Source organism: Sorex araneus, chromosome 1, assembly GCF_027595985.1.
Source record: "Sorex araneus isolate mSorAra2 chromosome 1, mSorAra2.pri, whole genome shotgun sequence".
Lineage (NCBI taxonomy): Eukaryota > Metazoa > Chordata > Mammalia > Eulipotyphla > Soricidae > Sorex > Sorex araneus.
The window spans coordinates 226,501,120-226,524,047 of NC_073302.1; the positions used below are offsets into that span (position 1 = coordinate 226,501,120).

General features: G+C 40.0%; 1 protein-coding gene across 5 annotated transcripts in view; it reads right to left on the minus strand.

The window, feature by feature from the left end:
• The window catches only part of SGCG (sarcoglycan gamma), a 117,013-nt gene that overhangs the window by 56,823 nt on the left and 37,262 nt on the right, over positions 1-22,928 (minus strand). For 4 of the 5 annotated variants that reach the window (XM_055122638.1, XM_055122460.1, XM_055122404.1 and 1 more), the window contains exon 2: positions 1,434-1,628. In XM_055122638.1, coding sequence (XP_054978613.1) covers positions 1,434-1,628 — 195 coding nt within the window. Of the gene's footprint in view, positions 1-1,433; positions 1,629-9,910; positions 9,980-22,928 lie in introns of all 5 variants that reach the window. The other variant, XM_055122587.1, reaches the window with a different exon arrangement.

Below are 22,928 nucleotides of genomic sequence, written 5' to 3' on the forward strand. Positions count from 1 at the left end.
AATGGACCATTTTTTAAAAATTTATTTTCTTTTTTAATTAGTGAATCACCATGAGGGTACAGATACAGATTCACACATTTTCGAGCTTGTTTTTCCCTCATACAATGTTCACAAACACATCCCTCCACCAGTGCCCATCCTTCACCACAAATAAACCCAGTATCCCTCCCACCCCTCAATTCCATCTCCCCTCCACCCCACCCTACCTCTATGGCAGGGTATTCCCTTTTGATCTCTCATCTCCAATTGGCTGTTGTGGCTTGAAATAGGGGTATTGAGTGGCCATTGTGTTCAGTCTCTAGTCTACTTTCAGCACAAATCTCCCTTCCTGCACAGGATCTCCAACCACATTTTACTTGGTGTTCCCTTCTCTATCTGAGCTGCCTTTTTCCCCAGCATGTGAAACCAGCTTCCAAGCCATGGAGCCAACCTACTGGTACTTACTTCTACTATTCTTGGATATTAGTCTCCTACTCTGTTATTTTATATTCCACAGATGAGTGCAAACTTTCTATGTCTGTCTCTCTCTTTCTGAGTCATTTCACTTAGCATGATACTTTCCATGTTGATGCATTTATATGCAAAGCTGGAGTGATAGATAGCACAGCTGGTAGGGCATTTGCCTTGCACGCCGCCGACCTGGGTTTGATTCCCAGCATTCCATATGGTCCCCTGAGCATGACCAGGGGTAATTCCTGAGTGCAGAGTCAGGAGTGACCCCTGAGCATCGCTGGGTGTGACCCAAAAAGCAAAAAAAAGGACCACTTTTAAAAATAAGAAAGCAGCAGGTAGATAGTCTATATTAGTGTGATAATAAAAGTATGATTTATAAGACTTTACAAGTCTTATAAATATATGCACAAAACTATCATGAACAGTATTGTAATTTGAGGCACTGTGATAAAAATGGAGAAAATAAAGTAATGAACTTAATAGTCAAACAATCTAATGTATTTTCTTTTTTTGGGGGGGGAGGCATACTGAGCTTTACTCAGAGCTTACTACTCCTGGTTCTGAACTTAGGGAATCCTCCTGGTAAGCTCAGGGGGGCCATATGTGGTGCCGGGGATGGAACCCGGGTCAACACATACAAAGAAAGTCCCCCTACCCACTGTAAAATTGCTCTGACTTCTCATTAAACAATATTCACTGACTGAATCAACCAAGAACTTAGAATTATTATGCTTTCCCATCACACAGATATGACACAAGAAAATAAAAAACAAAACAAAACAAATGTACTATATAGTTCAGAGTGAAGGCTTTATAAGTGGCAAACGAAGAGCAAATGTCAAACACGCATTTTGCTATGGAAAACTCTGATCCAGACAGGAAAGTACCATCAATTATATGAAAGGAAACTTATACCAATACAATCTGGATGATGTAATAGAACATAAAAGCAACATGTTTACCCAGATAAAAATACTTACCGGGGAAAACCACATCACTTTAAGTATCCAAATTGTAAGAGCAAAATTCACAAGGAGGATGATGAGTAGGAGAAGGACGAACAGGTAGAGGCAACGTTTCCTCCAGCCATAAATGCCAATCTTGTACACATACTGGTTCTCTGGTCTCTCTACGTGGGTACCTTCTGTGGCTGTAATGTACTGTTCTCGTACCATCTATCACAGAAGAAGGATTTGGGGATTTATAGGGGTGAAAATGAGAAGAGAGGGGTAGAGAGAGGAAGGATATAGTCAGAAGAGATCAGAAGAACACTTATTTTTTTCAGTACTGTGAGTCTAACAAAATATGTATTTTTACCCTAGTAACAAATTTTCAATTAAAATATTAAATATTTCTTTGACAGTGTAACAGAGTGATAATGTGATAATTCATCATCATCATCATCATCATCATCATCACCATCATCATCACCATCATCGATTTTCTCAAGTGGTCTCAGTAACGTCTCCATTTGTCCTACCCCTGAGATTTTAGAAAAGCCTCTCTTTACTCATCCTTCCCAATGGTGCCGCATTGGAGGCTCTTTCAGGGTCAGGGGAATGAGACCCATCATTGTTACTGGTTTTGGCATATGAATACACCACGGGGAGTTTGCCAGGCTCTCCGATGTGGGATAGTGATAATTAGTTGTTCAAAATATTTTACATGTCATTTTAAACACAGTGACCATATTTTCAGATTCCAGTTCTCTAGTGAGCAAGTTCTTAAAGATTCAGTGGGCAGAAAATTAAGCTGACACCTGTATAGTTTTTAAAAAGTAGAATCAAATTACTCAATTTTATGTGAAGTAATTAAATAACATATTTCATTGGCTACTCAATTATCTAATTAAAAACTCTACTAGCACACTAGCTTTCACCTAAAAATAAATCCACAAATATTGATCCTTTCAGGAAATATCAGAAAATAGATGCATATAAATTGTACAGGTATTCAGTTTTATGCAGATTAGAGTAGGAGAGTATAACAATTTCAAGTCTATGGAAATATTTTTTAATGATTGTTTTTACCTTTATGCAATGAAGAAAAGAAAGTTATTATAAGAATAAATATTATGAATACATCTGACTATAAATAGAAATGATGAACCAGAATGTAAAATAATCTCTGAAAGTTTTGTTATGCAACGTTCATGCACTTAATTTTAGAAATTGTTTGGAGGTGTCCTTATTTAAAACATCATCTAAATCTCCCAAAATGGTTATTATATTATAGTTTTAGAGATCAAAAATATGAAAATCACTATTGAGTTTTTAAAAATCTAGTTTGCCTACCCAATGGTGTGTGTGTGTGTGTGTGTGTGTGTTATATTATGCTGCTACCACTGCATGTTTTGGATTCTGGAAGCAAGTAGCTGCTGGGGGCTCACATAGGGCAGGTTCCAGGCTGACCTGCCCCCCTTCAATTTACCCTGGTCTGTTCAGCCATGTATGGGCCCGAGATTAATTGTGGTTTTCGGTCTCTTTCGAGATTTATATATAGGTCTCTGAAATAAGGCCTATTAATGAGCTTATATAGCTGAGCTGGAGGTGGTTCGTGGGCATGGCTCCCACATACCTAACTTTTGGCCATTTAATTTCTCAGTAAACTTGGTCCCAAGTTGTTGGGGTCTGGCCAGAGGCACAGTGGCAATTTTGGGGTATCAGGAAGCCTGAAGGCACCATCAGGCTGCTGATGCACTGTCCCTGTAGTATATGGGTCATTCTTCCAGAGAAGAAGAAAACTTACATATTTATTCAATTAAAACTGACTAAGTCATGCTAGCACTGAGAGTCACTGGATGAATTTTAATTTACACCTGTCTTAAGATTCCAATATTACCTAATTCTCACATTAAGTAGTTAGTCCTCAAGCATTATAACTCCCATTATTGTAAATGGATGCCAACATTTCAGAGAACAAAATAAGGAACCTGTCATGGTAGACGTGTGTATGACAAAGTACACAATAGTAACAAAGACTTTATAATAGATTATAAAATTGGAAAATATTTCCCTTAAATACAAGATTAGCATCTCAAAATACTAAAATATTAATATTTCATGAGTTCCGCTGGACTGGAGCGATAGCACAGCGGCTGGGGCGTTTGTCTTGGACATGGCTGACCTGGGTTCAATTCCTCCGTCCCTCCGTCCCTCTCTGAGAGCCTCTCTGAGAGCCTGGCAAGCTCTCAGAGAGTATCCCGCCCGCATGGCAGAGCCTGGCAAGCTACCCGTGGCGTATTGGATATGCCAAAAATAGTAACAACAAGTCTCACAATGGAGACATTACTGGTGCCCGCTCGAGCAAATCAATGAGCAACAGGATGAAAGTGATACAGTGCTGCAGTGAGTTCTGCTAAGGGAGATAACAGTGTGCACTAAAATCACAACTGTCAATTAACGAATAGTGGAGGGAGGGTGGGAGAAAAAATACTTTGGAGTAGAGGTGACATAGGGATTGGGCAGGAGGATCCTGGGCACTTGGGTGATGGGGGTCATAAGAAACTCTGTATATCAATACCAGAAAGTTAAACACAATTGCAGTCCTATTACCTAAACTACATATATATGCATATAGCTAGCTAGCTAGCTTGATAGATAGCTAGATAGATGTAGATAGATAGATAGCTATAAAGACTGAGATGCAAGACATGAAATCACAAAATACATCAAAGTTAGGTAAAATTTCTATGATGTGACTATTAAAGATTTTCAAGGATTTTATTCAATAATCCAGAAAGTATCTTGCCCGCACGCCTGGCTGTCTTCCCCGGGGCCTCTCGGAAGGGATGGGCTCCAGCTTCCCTCCCTGTCTCGAGCAGAGCTCCTGGCAGCCGAAGACCACTGGAACCTAGCCACAGCCACGCTTAAGGCCCCTCTCCACACGTTCAGACAGGCCTTACTCATGAAGGTACCGGCAGAGGAACCCAAGTGTGTGTAATTCCATCAATGGCCAACATCCAGAGACTTAAAAGCAAGCTCCCAGAAGCGATATCTTACAGCCTGCTTCTCCCTCTGAGAGAAACTAGCAAGCTATTAAGACTTTCCTGCCCACATGGGACAGCCTAGCAAGCTTCCCATGGTGTATTCATATGCTAAAGCCAGTAACAGGTGGATCTCATTCCCCTGATCCTGAAAGAGCCTCCAATGTGGCATCGTTGGGAAGGCCGAGTGGAGAGAGGCTTCTAAAATCTCAGGGTTAGGATGAATGGAGAGGTTACTGAGCCCGCACAAGAAATCAACGATCAACGGGATTTTGTGATTTGTGATTCGTGGTTATCCAATAACAAAATAATTTGAAAGTAAAAACAATCAATTTAGACTATATTAAATTTAAACTGTGAAAAGTTTTGCATATTAAAATAGAAACAATAAAAAGACATGTTTCTGGACAGAATTTTTCTGCACATCTTATGTCTGATAAGTGATTAGTACCCAGAGTATACTTAAAAAACTCTAATTTTTTTGTAAAAGTAAAGTCTGTAAAAAAATCTATAAAATACAAATGATTTCAAAAATTAATAACCATACATTATTAATAACCATACATTATTAATAACCATAACCTCATGCATGAAGGTACCGGCAGAGGAACCCAGGAGTGTGGAATCCCATCAATGGCCAACATCCAGGAAACTTAAAAGCAAGCTCTCAGAAGACAGTGATGCAGTGTCTCTTGCCCGCATGCCTGGCTGTCTTTCTCAGGGCCCCTTGGAGGGGATGGACTCCAGCTTCCCTCCCCACACCGAGCAGAGCTCCTGGTGGCCAAGGACCACCGGAACCTAGCTACAGCCATGCTGGAGGCCCCTCTCCACACGTTCGGACAGGTCTCATGCATGAAGGTACCGGCAGAGGAACCCAGGTGTGTGTAATCCCATCAACGGCCAACATCTAGAGAGACTTAAAAGCAAGCTCTCAGAAGCGTGGGGCCGGAAGCGGCCGCGCAATATCTTTAGGCTGCTTCTCCCTTTGGGAGAAACTGGCAGTCTTCTGAGAGTTTCCTGCCCACATGGGACAGCCTTGCAAGCTTCCCATGGTGTATTCATATGCAAAATCCAGTAACAAGCTGGATCTCATTCCCATGACCCTGAAGAGCCCCGTGCAACATCGATGGGAGAGCCAAGTCCAGATGGACTTCTAAGATCTCAGGGAAAGGATGAAATGAGATGTTACTGGGCCTGCCCGAGAAATCCGGTGATTAATGGGCTATCGTGATTGTGATCGAATAACCATACATATTCATTAAAAAGCACTAATACACATAGAAAAATGTTCAGTTTTACTGTGAATCAAAGAAATACAAGTAAATTAAACTGTCATTTCTATTTCAAATATTAAGGGAGACTTAAACACTGATGGTAACCAATGTTGTAAAGCCATTTGAAAAGCAGGCATTGCACCCCTGTTACTAAAAGTGAAAATTAGTACTGGAGTAATAGTATAGAGGGTAAGGCACTTAAATTACATGTAAAAGATCTACACTAATCCCACAAGAAAATGAAATTCCTGAGAATGGACAAGGGTAATCCCTGAGCAGAGAGCAAGGAGCAAGCCCTAAGCATCACTGGGTGTGCCCCCATGATGTGAATTATGTGAAAGTTAACATAATCCCTTTAGAAAGACATTGGCGTTATATAACAAGAACTCTATATAACAAGAACATAGTAATTCTGACTCTAGCAGTTTATTCCGAAGAGATTAAATGAAAAGAGATTTATGTAAATATATTTGAGTAAGCATTATCTTTAATGACTAAAAGTTGAAAACTATGAAGAAATACATACCAGAGTAGTCAATTTGTTGGATTATGCAGTAGAGTTAAATGTTTGAAAGCAAATAATATACAGAAAAATGCTAAGTATAGAGTTAAATGAAAAATAAATTATAAAATAGGATCGATAGCACAGCGGGTAGGGCGTTTGCCTTGCACGTGGCTGACTCAGGTTCGATTTCTCCATCCCTTTCGGAGAATCCGGCAAGCTACAGAGAGTATCCCTGCATGGCAAAGCCTGGCAAGCTACTCGTGGCATATTTGATATGCCAAAAACAGTAACAACAAGTCTCACAATGGAGACGTTACTGGTGCCTGCTCAAGCAAATCAATGAGCAACGAGATGACAGTTATACATTAAATTACATATTATAAAAAGACATATTAAGAATGACTAAATTATTTGTTTTATTTTTAATTGAAATTGTTCAGCATGGTACACTTACTCAAAGTATGAATTACATAATTAACAGTTTCACCTAAAGTCACCAAATTATCATTAATTTTACAACTTGTGTATTAGTATAATCACATATGACCTTATTATAAATAAACATGAACACAAGACTGCAAGGATACATGCAGGCACACATACAGACCAAAAGGTTATCACTTGTACTCACTTCTTTAGAGTAAGATTGACTTTTAAAATGAAATGGCAAACATTGCCATTTAAAAAAAAAGTTCCTTACAAAATACACCAAATCAGCACAATAAAGGGCTTCATGTGGTAAGAAGATCTGAAAGGGGTCAGGGAACCTTTCAATAAATGAACAACTGGCAAAAAGCGAGACAAAAACCTCAAACTCACTAGGACATAAATGTTAATTTATGACTGTGGTATTAAAGGGTTTTTTTTTTGCACTTTGTATTTAGACTTATTTTTAAACTATCAAATCAAAGGTAAGCAATCCATATGTGTGTGTATGTCTGTGTGTGTTTTATCCTTGGATTTTCTTAAACAGATTTGAAGCTTCTACTTTTGCATTATTATGTAGTATCTGATAAATAGGTGGTAACAACATCCAGAAATCGAAGTTGGCATGAAGTTGCACAGAACAGTGAATAAATAAGTATAGTACTTGAGTCAATTACAAGTAGAGTATCACAACAAAGACTGCTATTTCTAGCTAGAAACCTAGTCTCTTAATCAAAGTCAGGTGTATTTTGGTAGCAAACATACTTCCACTTCTTGGCATCATTTATAGCTGCCATCAACTTCTAACTTGATGCACATCCATCAAATAGACGATGAAATACCTCAGTGAGAGTTAATATTTTCTTTTAAAAAAATGCACTGCATAGCAAATGCATTTTGACAAAGCAAAGCTAGCTATACTTCTATACTTCTGCATCACATTACTGTGGCACTTACTGATTCCTTCTATGTCACATTTAGTGTCAACCCTCTGCATCACCCTGCAGCAGTACCCACTATTTGTACTGTATCTATTCAGTTTTACCTAGTGGTTCTTTGCATATTACATTACAGTTGGCATCTACTGATTCATTTTATATTACACTATAGTGAGAACCCAATTCTTTGCTTAAACTTTCTTGGGTCCCTCGGGCTTGCAACTGAAAGAGTCTTAAATATTACATATATTAACATATGTAAAATTTTTACATTATTTTATTGTATGGGGAGGAGCTGGTCCACACCAGGAGGTGCTCAGGGCTTGCTCCTGGCTCTGTGATCATGGATCACTCCTGGCAGGGTTCAGGGGACTATATGTGGTGCCGGAAATAGAAGCTGCGTCAGCTACAGGAAAGGCCAGGATCTTACCAACTTTGTTATTGCTTTGGTCCTAAAGAGAAGCAAATCTTAACTTTTACAATAAGGCATTCTTATGATAGTTCATCACTCTTATAACGATGAACAACTAACTATGGAAAAATTACTAAAAATTTGATGTTTTTTAATGTTTTTGGTCCAGTTCATTTTGTGGTCAAATATTCTTCTAAAACCAATTTTCCAGACAGAAATATGTTTCCTGTAAAATATGTATTTCTTTATCTGTAGCTGTCAGTGAGATCACAATGTATTTGGATGTAGGTTATGTGATCTACAGTTCTAGGCAAATAATACTAATTTCTTTCATATAATTTGTTCCATTGGTGGAAATAATTGACTATTCCCTGCTTGAAAATGTTCATTTCTTATCTTCTTTTGCTTTTCTTTCCTTTTAATTTTTTCTTCTCTTTTTCCTTTAGGTTTTGAGTGACAGCTGGTAGTACTCAAGGCTTACTCCTGGCTCTCCACCCAAAGCTCCTACCAGTGGACAAGATGGGATAGTGGGGGTCGAACCCAGGTCAGTCACATTCATGGCAAATTCCCTACCTGTTGTACCATCACTCTGCCCATTTCTTGCTTTCTGACCTAAATACAATTTCTACTAATTTACTCTGCATTTTTCTGGTCTTGGCATCTCAGCCACTTTAATATTTTATTTCTCCTTTATCTAAAACACCTTTAAACTCTATATTAAAATATCTGAAAGGTGGCTTCTGTCATCACCCTTTGAATTTCACACTGAACTTGTTCAAAGAGTGATTTCATCGTCAGGTAACTTCATTTTCCTTCCCAGTCTCTTTCTCCCCAGCTGAGTAGGATAACACTTCTTTTCAGTTTCCTGCACAGACACTTGACAGTCACCTATGATCTGTCACCTCATTCCTTTTTCTTTATTGATTCCTGCCATGTCCATGCCCTAGAGAAAGCTCTGCTCCCCCACTCTCTTCTGCACTCCATTATACCAATTCCAGGAGTTCTTGACCTCTTCTCGACATAGCCTCTTCTTGGCCTCCTACACCCACTCTTGTCTGTTTACTCTGTAAGACTTTCTGAAACAAAAAGCAGACCTTGAGTCTCTCATTTTGGAGCAACTGTACTTTCCTCTGCAATACAAACACAACCCTTGCACCTGCAACAGGCTAACTTTTGCTAATCCAGGAACAGTCAGAAAGAAGGGAAACAGACAACATGTGGGGAATGGGTGTGGAACTTCCTGGACTGCTTAGGCAGACCACTGTCCCCAAACCTCAGCAACACTTATCAAACTCTTCCTTTATAAATTTTTATGGGAGCTCAACTATAAATGCATAATTTATTAATCCCTGGCAAGTAGCAATAAAATTCATCCTCAAGCCTCTCTCCCTTTACCAGAGGTCTGGGGAAGAGACAGGAAGTTCTCTCTCCTATTAATTTTTGTTCCCTTGGCAACCAGCCCCCAACTAGTGGGGGATTTTTAACTGCCTTCTAAATATTAACTTCATTATCATAACATAACACAATATGTTATGTTATGCATATATACATAATACATATTATATAACACAATACAACATAGTAACACAAGAAAACAGCATGCCAAGCATGACTGACATAACATAAAATGGGTGATACCTTGATCACTTGCAATACTCAAAATATTTCAAAGTTTCTGAGTACCATGATTCATACTGTGGACACAAATCAAGTACATGTGAGAAATACACTTTGGTCATCAGAAAAACCAAATATATATATTTTCTATGAATCATAATGTATCAGGCAATCAACAAAGGAGCTAACACATACAAATAAAACAAGAAAGGATATATGTGAGACAGAGGTTATAGGAGCCCATAAAAAAAATCACAATTCTTAGGGTTGTAGTGATAGGACAACAACTTGGGCACTTACTTTGCACACGCCAACCTAGGTGCAATCCCAGCATCCCAGATGGTTCCCGGGCCTTGCCTGAAGGGATCCCTGAGCACAGAGTCAGGAAAAAGTATTGAGCACCTCTGGGTGTGACCAAAATATTTTTTTAATAAAATAAAAATAAATTTAAAATCAGAACTCTTTGCTCAGTTTCCAGATTAAGTAAGTTTCTTAATCTGGAAACTTTTGACTGAGAAAGAGTTCATATTCCCAGAAGGAGGTACTGGAAACACCAGATGAAGAGCATATAGCAATCATTTACCCAGCTTTGTTCCAACAGAACAAAATACCATTTAACAGGGCTGTTGTGCAGTAAGAAAAGTAATACCAGGGCATTTTGAGGCAATGGACATAGACTCTGCCACTAATACCAGGAACTGAAAGTGTTATTGTGATCTCTCTGTTGAGTGAGGATATATGGGAACCAGGTGATAAATGGAATTCTAGCTCATAGGAGTCTCTTAGAACCAAAAAGTGAAGGGCTAGAGCAATAACACAGCAGAAAGGGGTGCTCCAGCACCCAATGCAATCCCCTGAAGAATCCCCTACAAGGAGTGATTAAGTGCAAAACCAGAAATAAACCCTGAGCATTGCTGGGTAAGGCACAAATTAAAACAAAGCAACAAACCAATAAAACTACCAAATAGTCATTCCCCTGACCAACAAATATCTAATTAGAGTTAGTATAGTTGGTAAAATTCCCACCTTGAAATGCCTTGGTTTTCATGATAATAAATTTTATAGTGTGAAAACTCAAAAGAAAAGCTCTTAAATTGCTCTTTCATCACTTTTTCCTCTCAGGATGAATGGCAGAGACCAGAGTTACACTATATTATTATTGAATCATTGTGAAATACAGTTACAGAGCTGTTCATGATTGGTTTCAGTCATACAATGTTCCATCACCCATCCCTTCACCAGTGCATATTTCCACCACTAATGTCCCAGTTACCCCCACCCCCACTTCCACTCCATGCATCCCCACAGCTTACCTCTATGGCAGGCACTTTTCTTTTAAAGCTCATGAGTTAGTAGTACATTTCTATTACCACTTAATTTACCAATCTGATCTTAGGGAAATTAGACATATCCTAGCTACTGCAACATAGGCTGCCCAGGCAGGGCATGAACACTTTATGGACTATGGCCACACAACTATGTGTAGCACAATTAGAATACCAGATGAATTTCCTCAATTTCTCTCACAAATGAAGATCCAAAGTAGTTAGTGTTTACATATGAGAGACAACAGTATTTCTCAATGCTGAGTGTCACACACTCAGAAGAGATTCGGACATTGGCCAAATACAGTATTTTTCCACTAGATTCATGATATAATGTTTTCTGGGCTGGATGAATGAATAAAAGTAACAAATAATGGGAATGGCCAGTAAAATACTTGGGGCCTGTCAAATCAGAGTTTCAAGAAGTCATGTTCTAGGACATTTGGGCATTACACCTCCAAAGTAAAGAATTATTGCTTCTTGCCTTTTTTTTGAACTGCAATAAAGGAAGAATAGTGCTTCTTAAGCATTTCAAGTTCTGGATATAGCTTACTTCACTTAGAAAATCCATTTCAGTTCATTTCCAGAGTCAGAAGTAAGACTGATAAATCCAAGCAGGGACCAAACAGGTCCCCACAGCAGGTCCCGGGCTGCTGTGCTAGCAATGCTTAGACCATGTGCTCTATCCACTAGAGGAATCAGAGGGATCTGTGATGGGCAAAGATTTCAGACACTGATTGGGGAAAATTACAATACAGACCTCCAGGGTTTTGGAATAAAACTCCGCTCTCTGAAGCACAGAATCATCTATCACATGAAAAACATTTTCTGTGAGTTGGCTTTAGTGGAGACATGACATCTTACCATGAAACACAGAGTGACAATTTGTTCAGAATTTTCTATTGTAGCATAAGTTCTACTAGACCTACCAAGGCATATGGTTAGCAGAGCAGCAACTAAATATAAGGGTGATATAATCAGGGAATGAAACTGGCAGAGGCTAAACTGTTTACCCAGGAACTCAGATCACTTAATTTTGATACCATCTCTCTGGTTATGGAAAAGTGTAGCTTATCCCTAAGGGACAAGTGGAAAAAGTTAAATGTAGTTTAGAATGGATTTGCTCAATATATTGGTGCAAATCCCATAAAACGTTTTGTTATTTGGCCACTGCTTCATCAAGGAGTCCTGGAAGGACACATTATGAGGAAATATTCCCTAAACACCAAGAAGAAAACTGGGCACTTGCTTACCCACATTATGTGGAAATAGGGAAATCACCTGAGTTTGAAATGCATACAGTGTCATGGATCAACTTCCACAAGGATTATTTGGGAGAATTGGCAAGTATTGGAAGAGTTTGGAAAAGGGAGGACAAAGAAATTATGGAAGGAACTTATGAGTGGACCTATTGGGATGAAGGGGGAAGATATTTGTATCACATGTTACCCCAGAATATCTACCACAGAGAGGCATCAGAGTGCCAAAATGACCGATTCAGATGACACGAACCAGCCCATCATCACTGTCATCTACCCCCCAGCAGCCCCACAATGGGGTCATATGTAAAGTGGCAATCTTGGTTGAGATAGAGGCTACATACTTGCCCAACAAGGGCAGAACTAGATACTGTCAGTTTAACGGCCAAGAGACATCAAGGCTACACAAACACTTATTAAGAAAAAATAAGAACAAAGAGTAAAAGATGTCAGTGGTAAGTCCATTGCTTCCTTATGAGCAGAGCTGACACAGACTGAGTGTTGATTTTTTCCTGCATACAAGGCCTTGTCAGCATCACTCTCCAGTGACATAAAGGCTTTGATCCACTTATGGGATCCCATGTGACATGACAAGAAACCAAAAAACTTTAGAGCAATGACAGTATGACACTTGTCTGCATGGTCTACTATTCCTACCACCCACTGAATTTCACAGAAACTGAAAACCTGATAGGGGGTAGCCTTTTATTTTTACTTTGTTTTTGTTTGGGGGTTCACACCTGAAAATGTTCAGGGGTTACTCCTAGGTCTATGATCAAGAATCACTCTTGGAGGTGCTTGGGGGAAAGTATTTGGTGCTAAGGATCAAATCTGGGTCAGCTGCATACAAGGTCAGCACCCAACCCACTGTAAAATCTCTCCAGTCCTGTGATAGCCTATTAAAATGCTGCTGGGTCACAACATGGAGACTGCAGGGCTAAAGACGGTGATACCTCAAGATGTAAATAGATTCAATTTAATTGTGCAGTGTTCCTACTGTGTCTAAGGTCTGGGAAACAAGGTAAAATAAGAATGGCCTTTCTTAACCCCCACAGGAAATTTGTACCTCCCAACATCAGGCCACAGGTTCTGTAGATTCAGAAGTCTGTTTCTAAAGGGAGTATTTCTGCCAGGGAGTACAAAATGACTTAATTTTTCAGTTGTTATAGGTGACTCCAGCTACTAGCAAGATCCCAAGTTGAAGTTAGTGTCCCATGTTAATACTGATTGAATTATTAGAAGAATATGATTGAATTACTAAAGAAATATGTCTGTCTCCAAGGAATTTTTTTTATATCCACTGGCCACTTTATAGGCTGATAAGGGCTTGATGATTGAATATGCATACACCTCAGATTTAACTGAGCCCCTGACAAGACTCTCAGACCAGGGAAAGGTGTCAAATGAAATTAAACAGGGTGTGTCAAATAGATGTAGTGTGTGGGGTAGATGATGAGCATCTTTTATGGCATGTAGTTCACTCCATTGATGGTGCTTTGGTGGATTCCTTCCTTGGGAAAGAAATGGACCAAAATTTATGGTGGACATATTCCCAAGTTAGACATATGAAGCAAGAAAATCAGAGTAATACAATGAATAAAATCTGGTGTTATGTCACCAGGTCATCCTCACAACCATGTTTGCAGAATTGATTGCTGATGATGAAAAGCAATATCCTGACATGCCTACTCATCATCCCTATGGGGGAGATCAGTATACATTACGGCATTAGTTATCCTATGTAAAATTACTTAAGTCCTCAGTTATTTACAAAGAAAGAGTATAGAATTGTCTTAAAAATATACATGACCAGAAAAATGACCCAGGGAAGTGCAAGAACACTACCCCTCCACTCAGCCAAGGTGCCCCCCCGCACCCCCCACCCTCACCAGCAGCCTGGCCAAAGGGAGTCCTCGGCGTTTTAGGACTGTATCATGAGTGGGACTTTAATCCTGCTCAGGCACCAACATGGCTGACTCCCTCACAGATTCAGCAGTGGCAGGGTGTGTGGCCTCCTGGGCAGTGGCCGCTCACATGACTGCAGTTATTTTCCCCTTTCCCAGTGCTTTGGAGTCACATCTCTATTTCCATTACCTAATTCTGAGGAGAACAGCCTGGCTATCCCAAACACATTAGGCCAATAGTCCACTGGCCTATCCACTATATCACTGTCATCCCATTGCTCATTGATTTGCTCGAGTGGGCACCAGTAATGTCTCTATTGTGAGACTCATTGTTACTGTGTTTGGCATATCAAACACGTAACAGGTAGCTTGCCACGCTCTGCCATGTGGGCAAGATCCTCTTGGTAGCTTTCAGGGCTCTCAAAGGGGCAGAGCAATCGAACCCAGGTTAGCCAGGTGCAAGGAAAATGCTCCAGCTAGGCTAGGCTATCACTCCAGCCCTATCCAATCTCGCCAAAATAACGGTGGACACAAGAAACTGAACAAGCCTAATTTAAAAGAACGCATCATCTGAAACTTCACTAGAGGTCTCACATAAGTCACATAGGAGCACCAAAGAAGAAGGTAGTATTCTAGAAGGGGAAAAAGATGACTACCATTGACAGAGCTCATCCAGAATTCTTTCTCACAGTGAGAGTGGGACACAGATAGTGAACTGGAGGGTCCCACCTCCATACTACCACAGCGACATGAAGAAATAGCACAAATACCCACCACGAGGAGTGGATGAAAAAAAAGAGTCTAGAGTCTCGATAGACAAATATAAACTCTCCAATAAAGAATTCAGAGATGAAATGTTTAGGATGTTTAATGAATTCAAAGAAATGGTGGAGCAGACATCCAGTAAATTAAAGAAGGACACAAAAGAAACAGTGGAACGGACAGACAAGAAACTGTAGGAAGAAATGAGAGCAGAAATACGAAAGCTACAAACAGAAGTTTCACTAATAAAGAATTTGGTACATGAAATAAAAAACTCAGTGGGTGCCCTCAATGACAACAGCTTAAGACAGAATCAGTGAGCCTGAAGATGAGTTGCAGAAAGCATACAAGGAACAACATACCATGGGAAAAGACCTCAAAATAGCTCTAGGGCGAATCAGAGACCTAGGGGATAAACTGAAGAGGAACAACATAAGAAACATTGGAGTACCAGAAGGACAGGGAGGCAATGCCGATCAAAAAGCAACAGTTAAAGATATCATTGCTGAGAAGTTTCCAGAGTTGGATAATGCAGTCATCCAGATCCAAGGAGCCTGACAGGTACCAGATAAAAGAGAACCTAGTAAAAAGAATCTAAGACATATCATAATCAGAGTGACAGATACCACAGATAGGGACACAATACTGCAAACAGCAAGGTCAAAAAGGAAATCACATACGAAGGAGCACGCCTTACATTTACAGCAGACTTATCAGAAGAAACCTTCCCAGCCTGAAAATAATGGTGGTATATAGTGAAAAACTCAATGAAATGAACACCTCACCAGGAGTACTATATCTGCTAAACTCTCACTCAAACTTGAAGGAACAATACACCATTTCGTGGATAAATAACAGCTCAGCAACTTCATAGACTCAAAACCAACCTTAAAAGAAGGACTAAAGGGACTTCTGTAAGACAAGACAACTCCTATAAACACAACAAACCTCTACAGAAAGATGGCACAACACCGTATGACAATAATCTCTCCAATGTCAGTGGTCTAAATGCACCAATTAAGAGACACAGAGTGGCAAAATGGTGTAAAAAAAACTGAACCCAACATTCTGCTGCCTACAAGTAACACATCTGAACAGTCAGAGCAAACACAGAATCAAAGTCAAAAAATGGAAAACAATACTTCAAGCAAACAACTCCCTCAAAAAACCGGGATGGCCATACTAGTATCCGACAACATAGATTTTAGGCTGAAAATGATTAGAAGGGACAGCGAAGGCCATTTTTTAATAATAAAGGGATATGTACAGCAGGAAGAAATCACACTCCTAAACATATACGTGCCCAATGAGGGGCCAGAAAATATTTAAAACAATTGCTAATAGACTAAACCCTTGAGAGGATCTCCTAGTAATCTGGAGTAATTTCCTTAGATGAGATTTTGTTAATCTCCTGGAGAAGTGGTCTTACCCCTCTTTGTTGATTTGTTTATGTTCAACCCACATTTGTGTTACTGCCCTATGTGATTGATATATAAACTAAGTCTGTAACAGAAGCAGGGGGAAGAGACAGAGAGGGCAGAGGTTAAGACAGAAGCAAGGAGAAGAGACAGAAGCAGAAAGAAGACACAGAGGCAAGACAGAAGACACAGGAGAAGACACAGAAGCAGAGAGAGAAGACACAGAAGCAGAGACAGAGATAGGTCGTAAGAAACCAGAGGAGAGATTACAGAGACAGAGACAGAGATAGAGAGACAGACAGAAGGGAGCACAGAGGCACACACAGAAGTAGAGCACAAGGAGGAGCCATCCTGATCCGGTCTATACACAGTGGCTCAAGAGCACCAAATTCGAGCAGCAAGAGAGAGAGAGAGAGAGAGAGAGAGAGAGAGAGAGAGAGAGAGAGAGAGAGTCGCCCTGAGAGCCCTCTAACAACACAACACATCCCATCATCACACCCTCCCGCGTGCGCACGTTTGTATATTTTACAGGATATCACAACAAAAACCAAAGAAATTCAAAAGATCATCAGAGATTACATTGAAAGTCTGTATGCCATGAAACAAGAGAACCTGGAAGAACTGGATAAATTCCTGGATTCCTATAACCTCCTAAGGCTGAGCCAAGAAGATTGGAATACCTGAATAGACCTATTACTATCAAGGAAATTGAAACAGTAATCAAAAGTCTTCCCAAAAACAAAAACCCAGGTTCAGATGGATTCACCAGTGAATTCTTCCAAATATTTAAAGAGGACCTATTGCCAGTTTCTTTCAGTTGAAGAAACTGAAACACTCCCAAGCTGTTTTATGAGGCACATATCATCCTAATACCAAAAGCAAACAGAGACACAACAACAACAAAAAAAGAAAATTATAGGTCAATATCCCTGATGAACATGAGTGAGAAGATTCTCAACAAAATATTAGCAAATAGTGTTCCAACAACTCATCAAAAAGATCATACACCACGACCAAGTGGGATTCATCCCAGGGATGGAAGGATGGTTAAACATTCGCAAGTCAATCAACATAATCCATAATATCAATAAAAGAAAAAAATATGATCTTATCAATAGATGCAGAGAAAGAATTTGACAAGATTCAGCAGGCATTTATGATGAAAATTCTCACCAAAATGGGAATTGACAGAACTTTCCTTAATATACTCAAAGCCATTTACCACAAGCCCATGCCAAGCATTATCCTCAAGAAGGAAAAACTAACAGCCTTCTTCCTAATATCAGGGACAAGACAAGGATGACCACCCTTACGACTCCTGTTCAATATAGTACTGGAAGTATTTGCAATAGTGGTTAGGCAAGAAAAAGAGTTTCAGGGCATCCAGATAGAAAAGGAAGAAATCAATCTCTCACTATTTGCATATAATGTGATACTATACTTAGTGAATCCTTAAGCCTCTACCAAGAAACTTCTAGAAACAATAGACTTTAAAGTCACAGACTCTAAAATCAATACGCTTTCCAATATGCAAATAATGAGAGAGAAGAAAGTGACATGAAAAAAGCAGTCCCTTTCACAATCATGCCTCAGAAAATCAAGTACTTCAGAATCAGATTAACTAAGGAGCAAAAGGACCTGTACGAAGAAAACTACAAAATGCTACTTCAAGAAATAAAAGAAGACATGAGTAAATGGAAATACATCCCCTGCTCATGGACTGGAGAATTTTAACATTGTCAAAATGGAAATACTCCCCAAAACATTATACAGATATAATTCCATCACTATAAGGTTACCCATGATATCCTTCAAAAAAGTTTATCAAACACTCCTGAAATTCATATGGAACAACAAGTGCCCATGAATAGCTAAACAAATTCTTGGGGAAAAATTATCAGCAGCATCACCTTCTGCAAACTCAAACTGTACTAAAAAGTGGTAATAATTAAAACAGCATAGTATTGGTACAAAGAGAGATCAGCTTATCAATGGAATAGGGTTGAATATTCTTACACACACCCTCAAATATATCATCATCTAATTTTTTATAAGGGACCAAGAAATATAAAGTAGAGCATGGAAAATCTCTTTAACAGATGGTGTTGGCAAAACTGCAAAAAATGATCTCAGTCCTCTACCTAACACCATGCACAAAAGTGAGATCAAAATGGATGAAAGACCTCAACATCAGACTAAAATCCATAAGGTACATTGAAGAAAAGGTTGGCAATACCTTCAATGACATTGAAGCTAAAGTTATCTTTCTTTTTAAAAAAATTTTTTTTAATTGAATTACCATGAGATACAGTTACAAACTTTCATGTTTGAGGTACAATCATAAAATTTTCAAGCACCCATCCGTCCATCAGTGCACATTTTCCACCATGTAGGATAATACTGGGTTTGTCCTTTCAGCCTTGCCGCAGGGAACTTAGTTTACCTTAAAGAAATGTCCTTTCTGTATGGACACAGGAAGACAGACAATATTATGCTTTGTAACTGGGGAGCTGATTGACTCCAATAATATTTACTCCTGGGTATCTGCTTTCTCAACTCAGTTGCCCTTAGTTCCTAGCACCCCAAAAGCAGGGTCCTGATGAAGGACAGAATGAACCCAGGGCAAGCTGTGAGCTACCCTGGCATAGAAATAGGCCAGGCCAAAGCACCACAATACTCAACTATAAGTTGAGAGCATCGTCAGAGACAAATGCTGTCATGATCCAAAAGTAACAAGACCAGGACCCTGCTGGGGTAGGAAGACTAACCTGGCCTGAGGACTGTGCTCTAGAAAATACAGTGAGATGTTTTCAGGAGGAACCAAACTTTAAATTTGATATATCTCTTACTGTGCTCATACAGAATGACATTGCTAGAAATACTAGAAGTAGATTTACTGCCACTAATTAAGTGGATTACTAGCTGAGGTAAGAAGAAAGCAACAAACCCTGGATGGGATCCCGCCCTTAAGCAGATCTCCTAGTAATCTGGATTAATCCCCTTAGATGAGATTTTGTTAATCTCCTGGAGGAGTGGTTTTACTTCTCTTTGTTGATTTGTTAGTGTTCAACCCACCTGTGTGTCACCACCCTATGTGATTGCTATATAAACTGAGATTGTAAGAGAAGTTGAGAGAAGACACAGAAGCAGAGCACAAAGTGAAAGAGAATCAGGGAGTCATCGGAGACAGAAACAGGGAACAGAAAGAGCACAAAGCGAGTCAGAAGTAAGAGTCAGAGTCAGAAGTGAGAGCGAGAAGGGCTTCAGAGAGACAAGCAGAAGGGCTTCAGAGAGACAAGCAGAAGGGCTTCAGAGAGATTGGAAAAAGAGAGATCAGAAGAGACCAGAGTAGAGACGACAAAGAGAGGTTGGAAGAGACCAGAGGAGACACTACAGAGACAGAGTCAGAGATAGAGAGACAGACAGAAGAGAACACAGTGGCACACACAGAAGCAGAGCACAAGGAGGAGGCATCCCGATCCAGTCTATACACAGCAGCTCGAGAGCACCAAATATGAATGGAGAGAGAGAGATAGTGCCATCCCAAGAGCCCTCAAACAACACACACACATCACCCCCTTCTTTTTTTTAGTTTTTCTTACATATTTATTTACACAATAGCATCACAAGTAGCTTATTTAAAAAAATTTATTTTATCACCATGTGGAAAGTTACAAAGTTCTCAGGTTTATGTCTCAGTTATACAATATTCAAACACCATCCCTTCTCCAGTGCCCATATTCCACCACCAAAATCCCCAGTATACCCCCCGCCCCTGCCCCCCATCCCCAACTGTATAACTGATGAATTTCACTTCATTTTCTCTTTACCTTGATTACGTTCCATATTTCAACACAAAACTCACTATTGTTGGAGTTTCCCCCCAAGACAGCCCTACTAAGGAAGCATTTGATAAATAGTTTTCCATTAAAAGATTGTATGTTTTCAGTTTTTAGAAAAGGTCTAAAAAGGCTAACGCGGCCGCGCGGTTCAGATGTGTCCCAGTCCCGCATCCTGGAGCCGTGTTAGTTGCTGCTCAGTGTCGCCAGGGCTCCATTTGGAGAAGGTGTGGTGGCTGCACCTCCTCCGTCTGGATCCCCGGTGTTTCTGGCCCCGTTTCGGGTCCAGAGCATTCTCCGGCCATGTTGCTCACCAGAACGCCTGGCTGCTTCTCTGTTGAATGTGGCAAGATGACGCCGAGACATCACCCCCTTCTGTGCATGCACATTTGTATTTTGTACACCACTACCAATCTCCCCAGTATATCCCCCCTTTCTCACCCTCCCCCTGCCTCCCTGGCAGACAATTTCCCCATACCCTCTCTACTTTTGGGCATTAGGGTTTGCAATACAGATACTGAAAGGCCATCACGTTTGGTCCTTTATCTACTTTCACACATATCCCATCCTGAGATATCCCTCCAACCATACAGCTGTCTTCCCCCCCCCCACTCATGAGGCAGGCTTCCAACTATGGAGCAATCTTCCTGGCCCTTGTGTCTACTGTCCTTGGATGCCAGTCTCATGTTATGTTATTTCATACTCCACAAATGAATGCAGTCCATGTCTGTCCCTCTCTGACTCATTTCACTTAGCATGATACTCTACATGTACATTCACTTATAAGCAAATTTCATGACGTTATCTCTCCTAACAGCTGCATTGTATTCCACTGTGTATATGTACCAAAGTTTCTTTAACCAGTTGTCTGTTCTCAGGCACTTGGGTTGTTTCCAGATTCTGGCTATTGTGAACAGTGCTGCAATGAACAAATATCATTTCTACTGTGCTTTTTGCATCCTTGGGATATATTCCCAGAAGTGGTGTTGCAGGGTCATATGGAAGCTCAATTTCTAGTTTTTGAAGGAATGTCCATATTGTTTTCCAGAAAGGCTGGACCAGTGGGCATTCCCACAGTGAAAGAGCACCCCTTAGCCCCCACATCCATGCCAGCATTGGTTGCTTTTGTTCTTTTGAATGTGTGCCAGTCTCTGTGGTGTGAGATGATATCTCATTGTTGTTTTGATCTGTATCTCCCTGATGATTAGTGATGTGGAGCATTTTTATGTGCCTTCTGGCCATCTGCATTTCTTTTTTGAGGAACCTTCTGTTAATTATTTTTCTCCCCATTTTTTGATAGGGTTGCAGGTTTTTTTCTTGTACAATTCTAGTGTCTTGTATCAACAGATATCAATCCCTTATCAGATGGGTACTGGGTAAATATACTTTCCCATTCTGTGGGTTCTCTCTGTATTTCAGTCACTGTTTCTCTTGAAGTACAGAAACTTCTTGGTTTGATGTAGTGCCATTTGTTTATATTTGTTTCCACCTTCTTGGTCAGTGGTGTTTCATCCTTAAAGATTCTTTTAATTTCAATGTCATGGAGGGTTCTGCCTACATTTTCCTCCATGTACTTTATGGATTCATGTCTGATATTGAGGTCTTTAATCCACTTTGATCTGACTTTTATGCTTGGCATTAGACAGAGGTCAGAGTTCATTTTTTTTGCAGGTAGCTATCCAGTTTTCCTAGCACCATTTGTTGAAAAGGATTTCCTAAAGTTGTCTTTCAAAGATGCAATGCCACTGACCAAGCAAGTGGCAACAGAGATGAACAAATTGGACTATCTTAAACTAAGAAGCTTCCACACGTCAAAAGAAACAGTGACCAGAATACAAAGTCTACAGTATGGGAAAGGATCCTCACCCAATACCCATCTGATAAGGGGTTAATATCAAGTGTATACAAGGCACTGGTTGAAAGTGGGGTGATGAAATGAAAAAAAAACTTTCTCAAAGAAGAAATCAGGATGGCCAAAAGGCACATGAAAAGATGCTCTTCATCACTAACTATCAGGGAGATGCAGATCAAAACAACAATGAGATATCATCTCACACCACCAAGACTGGTACATATCCAAAAGAACAAAAGCAACCGGTTTTGGCGTGGATGTAGGGAGAAGGGGACTCTCCTTCACTGCTGTTGAGAATGCCAACTGGTTCAGTCTTTTTTTTCTCAAAAAAGTAGACATTGAGCTCCCATTTGACTAAGCAATACCACTTCTGGGAATATATCCTAGAAATACAAAAAAACTATTGCAGCACTACTTACAATAGCCAGAATCTGGGAAATATCTAAGTGCCCAAGAAAAGATAACTGGTTAAAGAAACTCTGGTACATCTACACCACGGAATACTATGTAGCTGTTAGAAAAGATGAAATCATGAAATTTGCATATAATTGGATCAACATGGAGAGTATCATGCTAAGTGAAATGAGTCAGAGAGACAGACAGACATTGAATGACTACACTCATTTGTAAAACATAAAGTAACAGAATGGGGGACTAACAGCCAAAGATAGTAAGAGAAAAAGGTCCAGGAGGATTGCTCCATGGCTTGGAAGCCAGCCTCCCATGCTGGGGAAAAGGCAGCTGTGCTAGAGAAGGAAGCATCAAGTAAATGAAGCTTGAGGGCTTTCTCGGGATGTAGATGTATGTTGAAAGTAGACCATGGACCAACCATGCAATAGTACCTGTATTGCAGACCATAATACCCAAAAGGCACGCGCGTGAGAGAGAGAGAGTGAGAGAGAGAGAGAGTAAAAAGGAATGTGCCTGCCAGGGACATTGATAGGGTGAGGGTGGCAGGA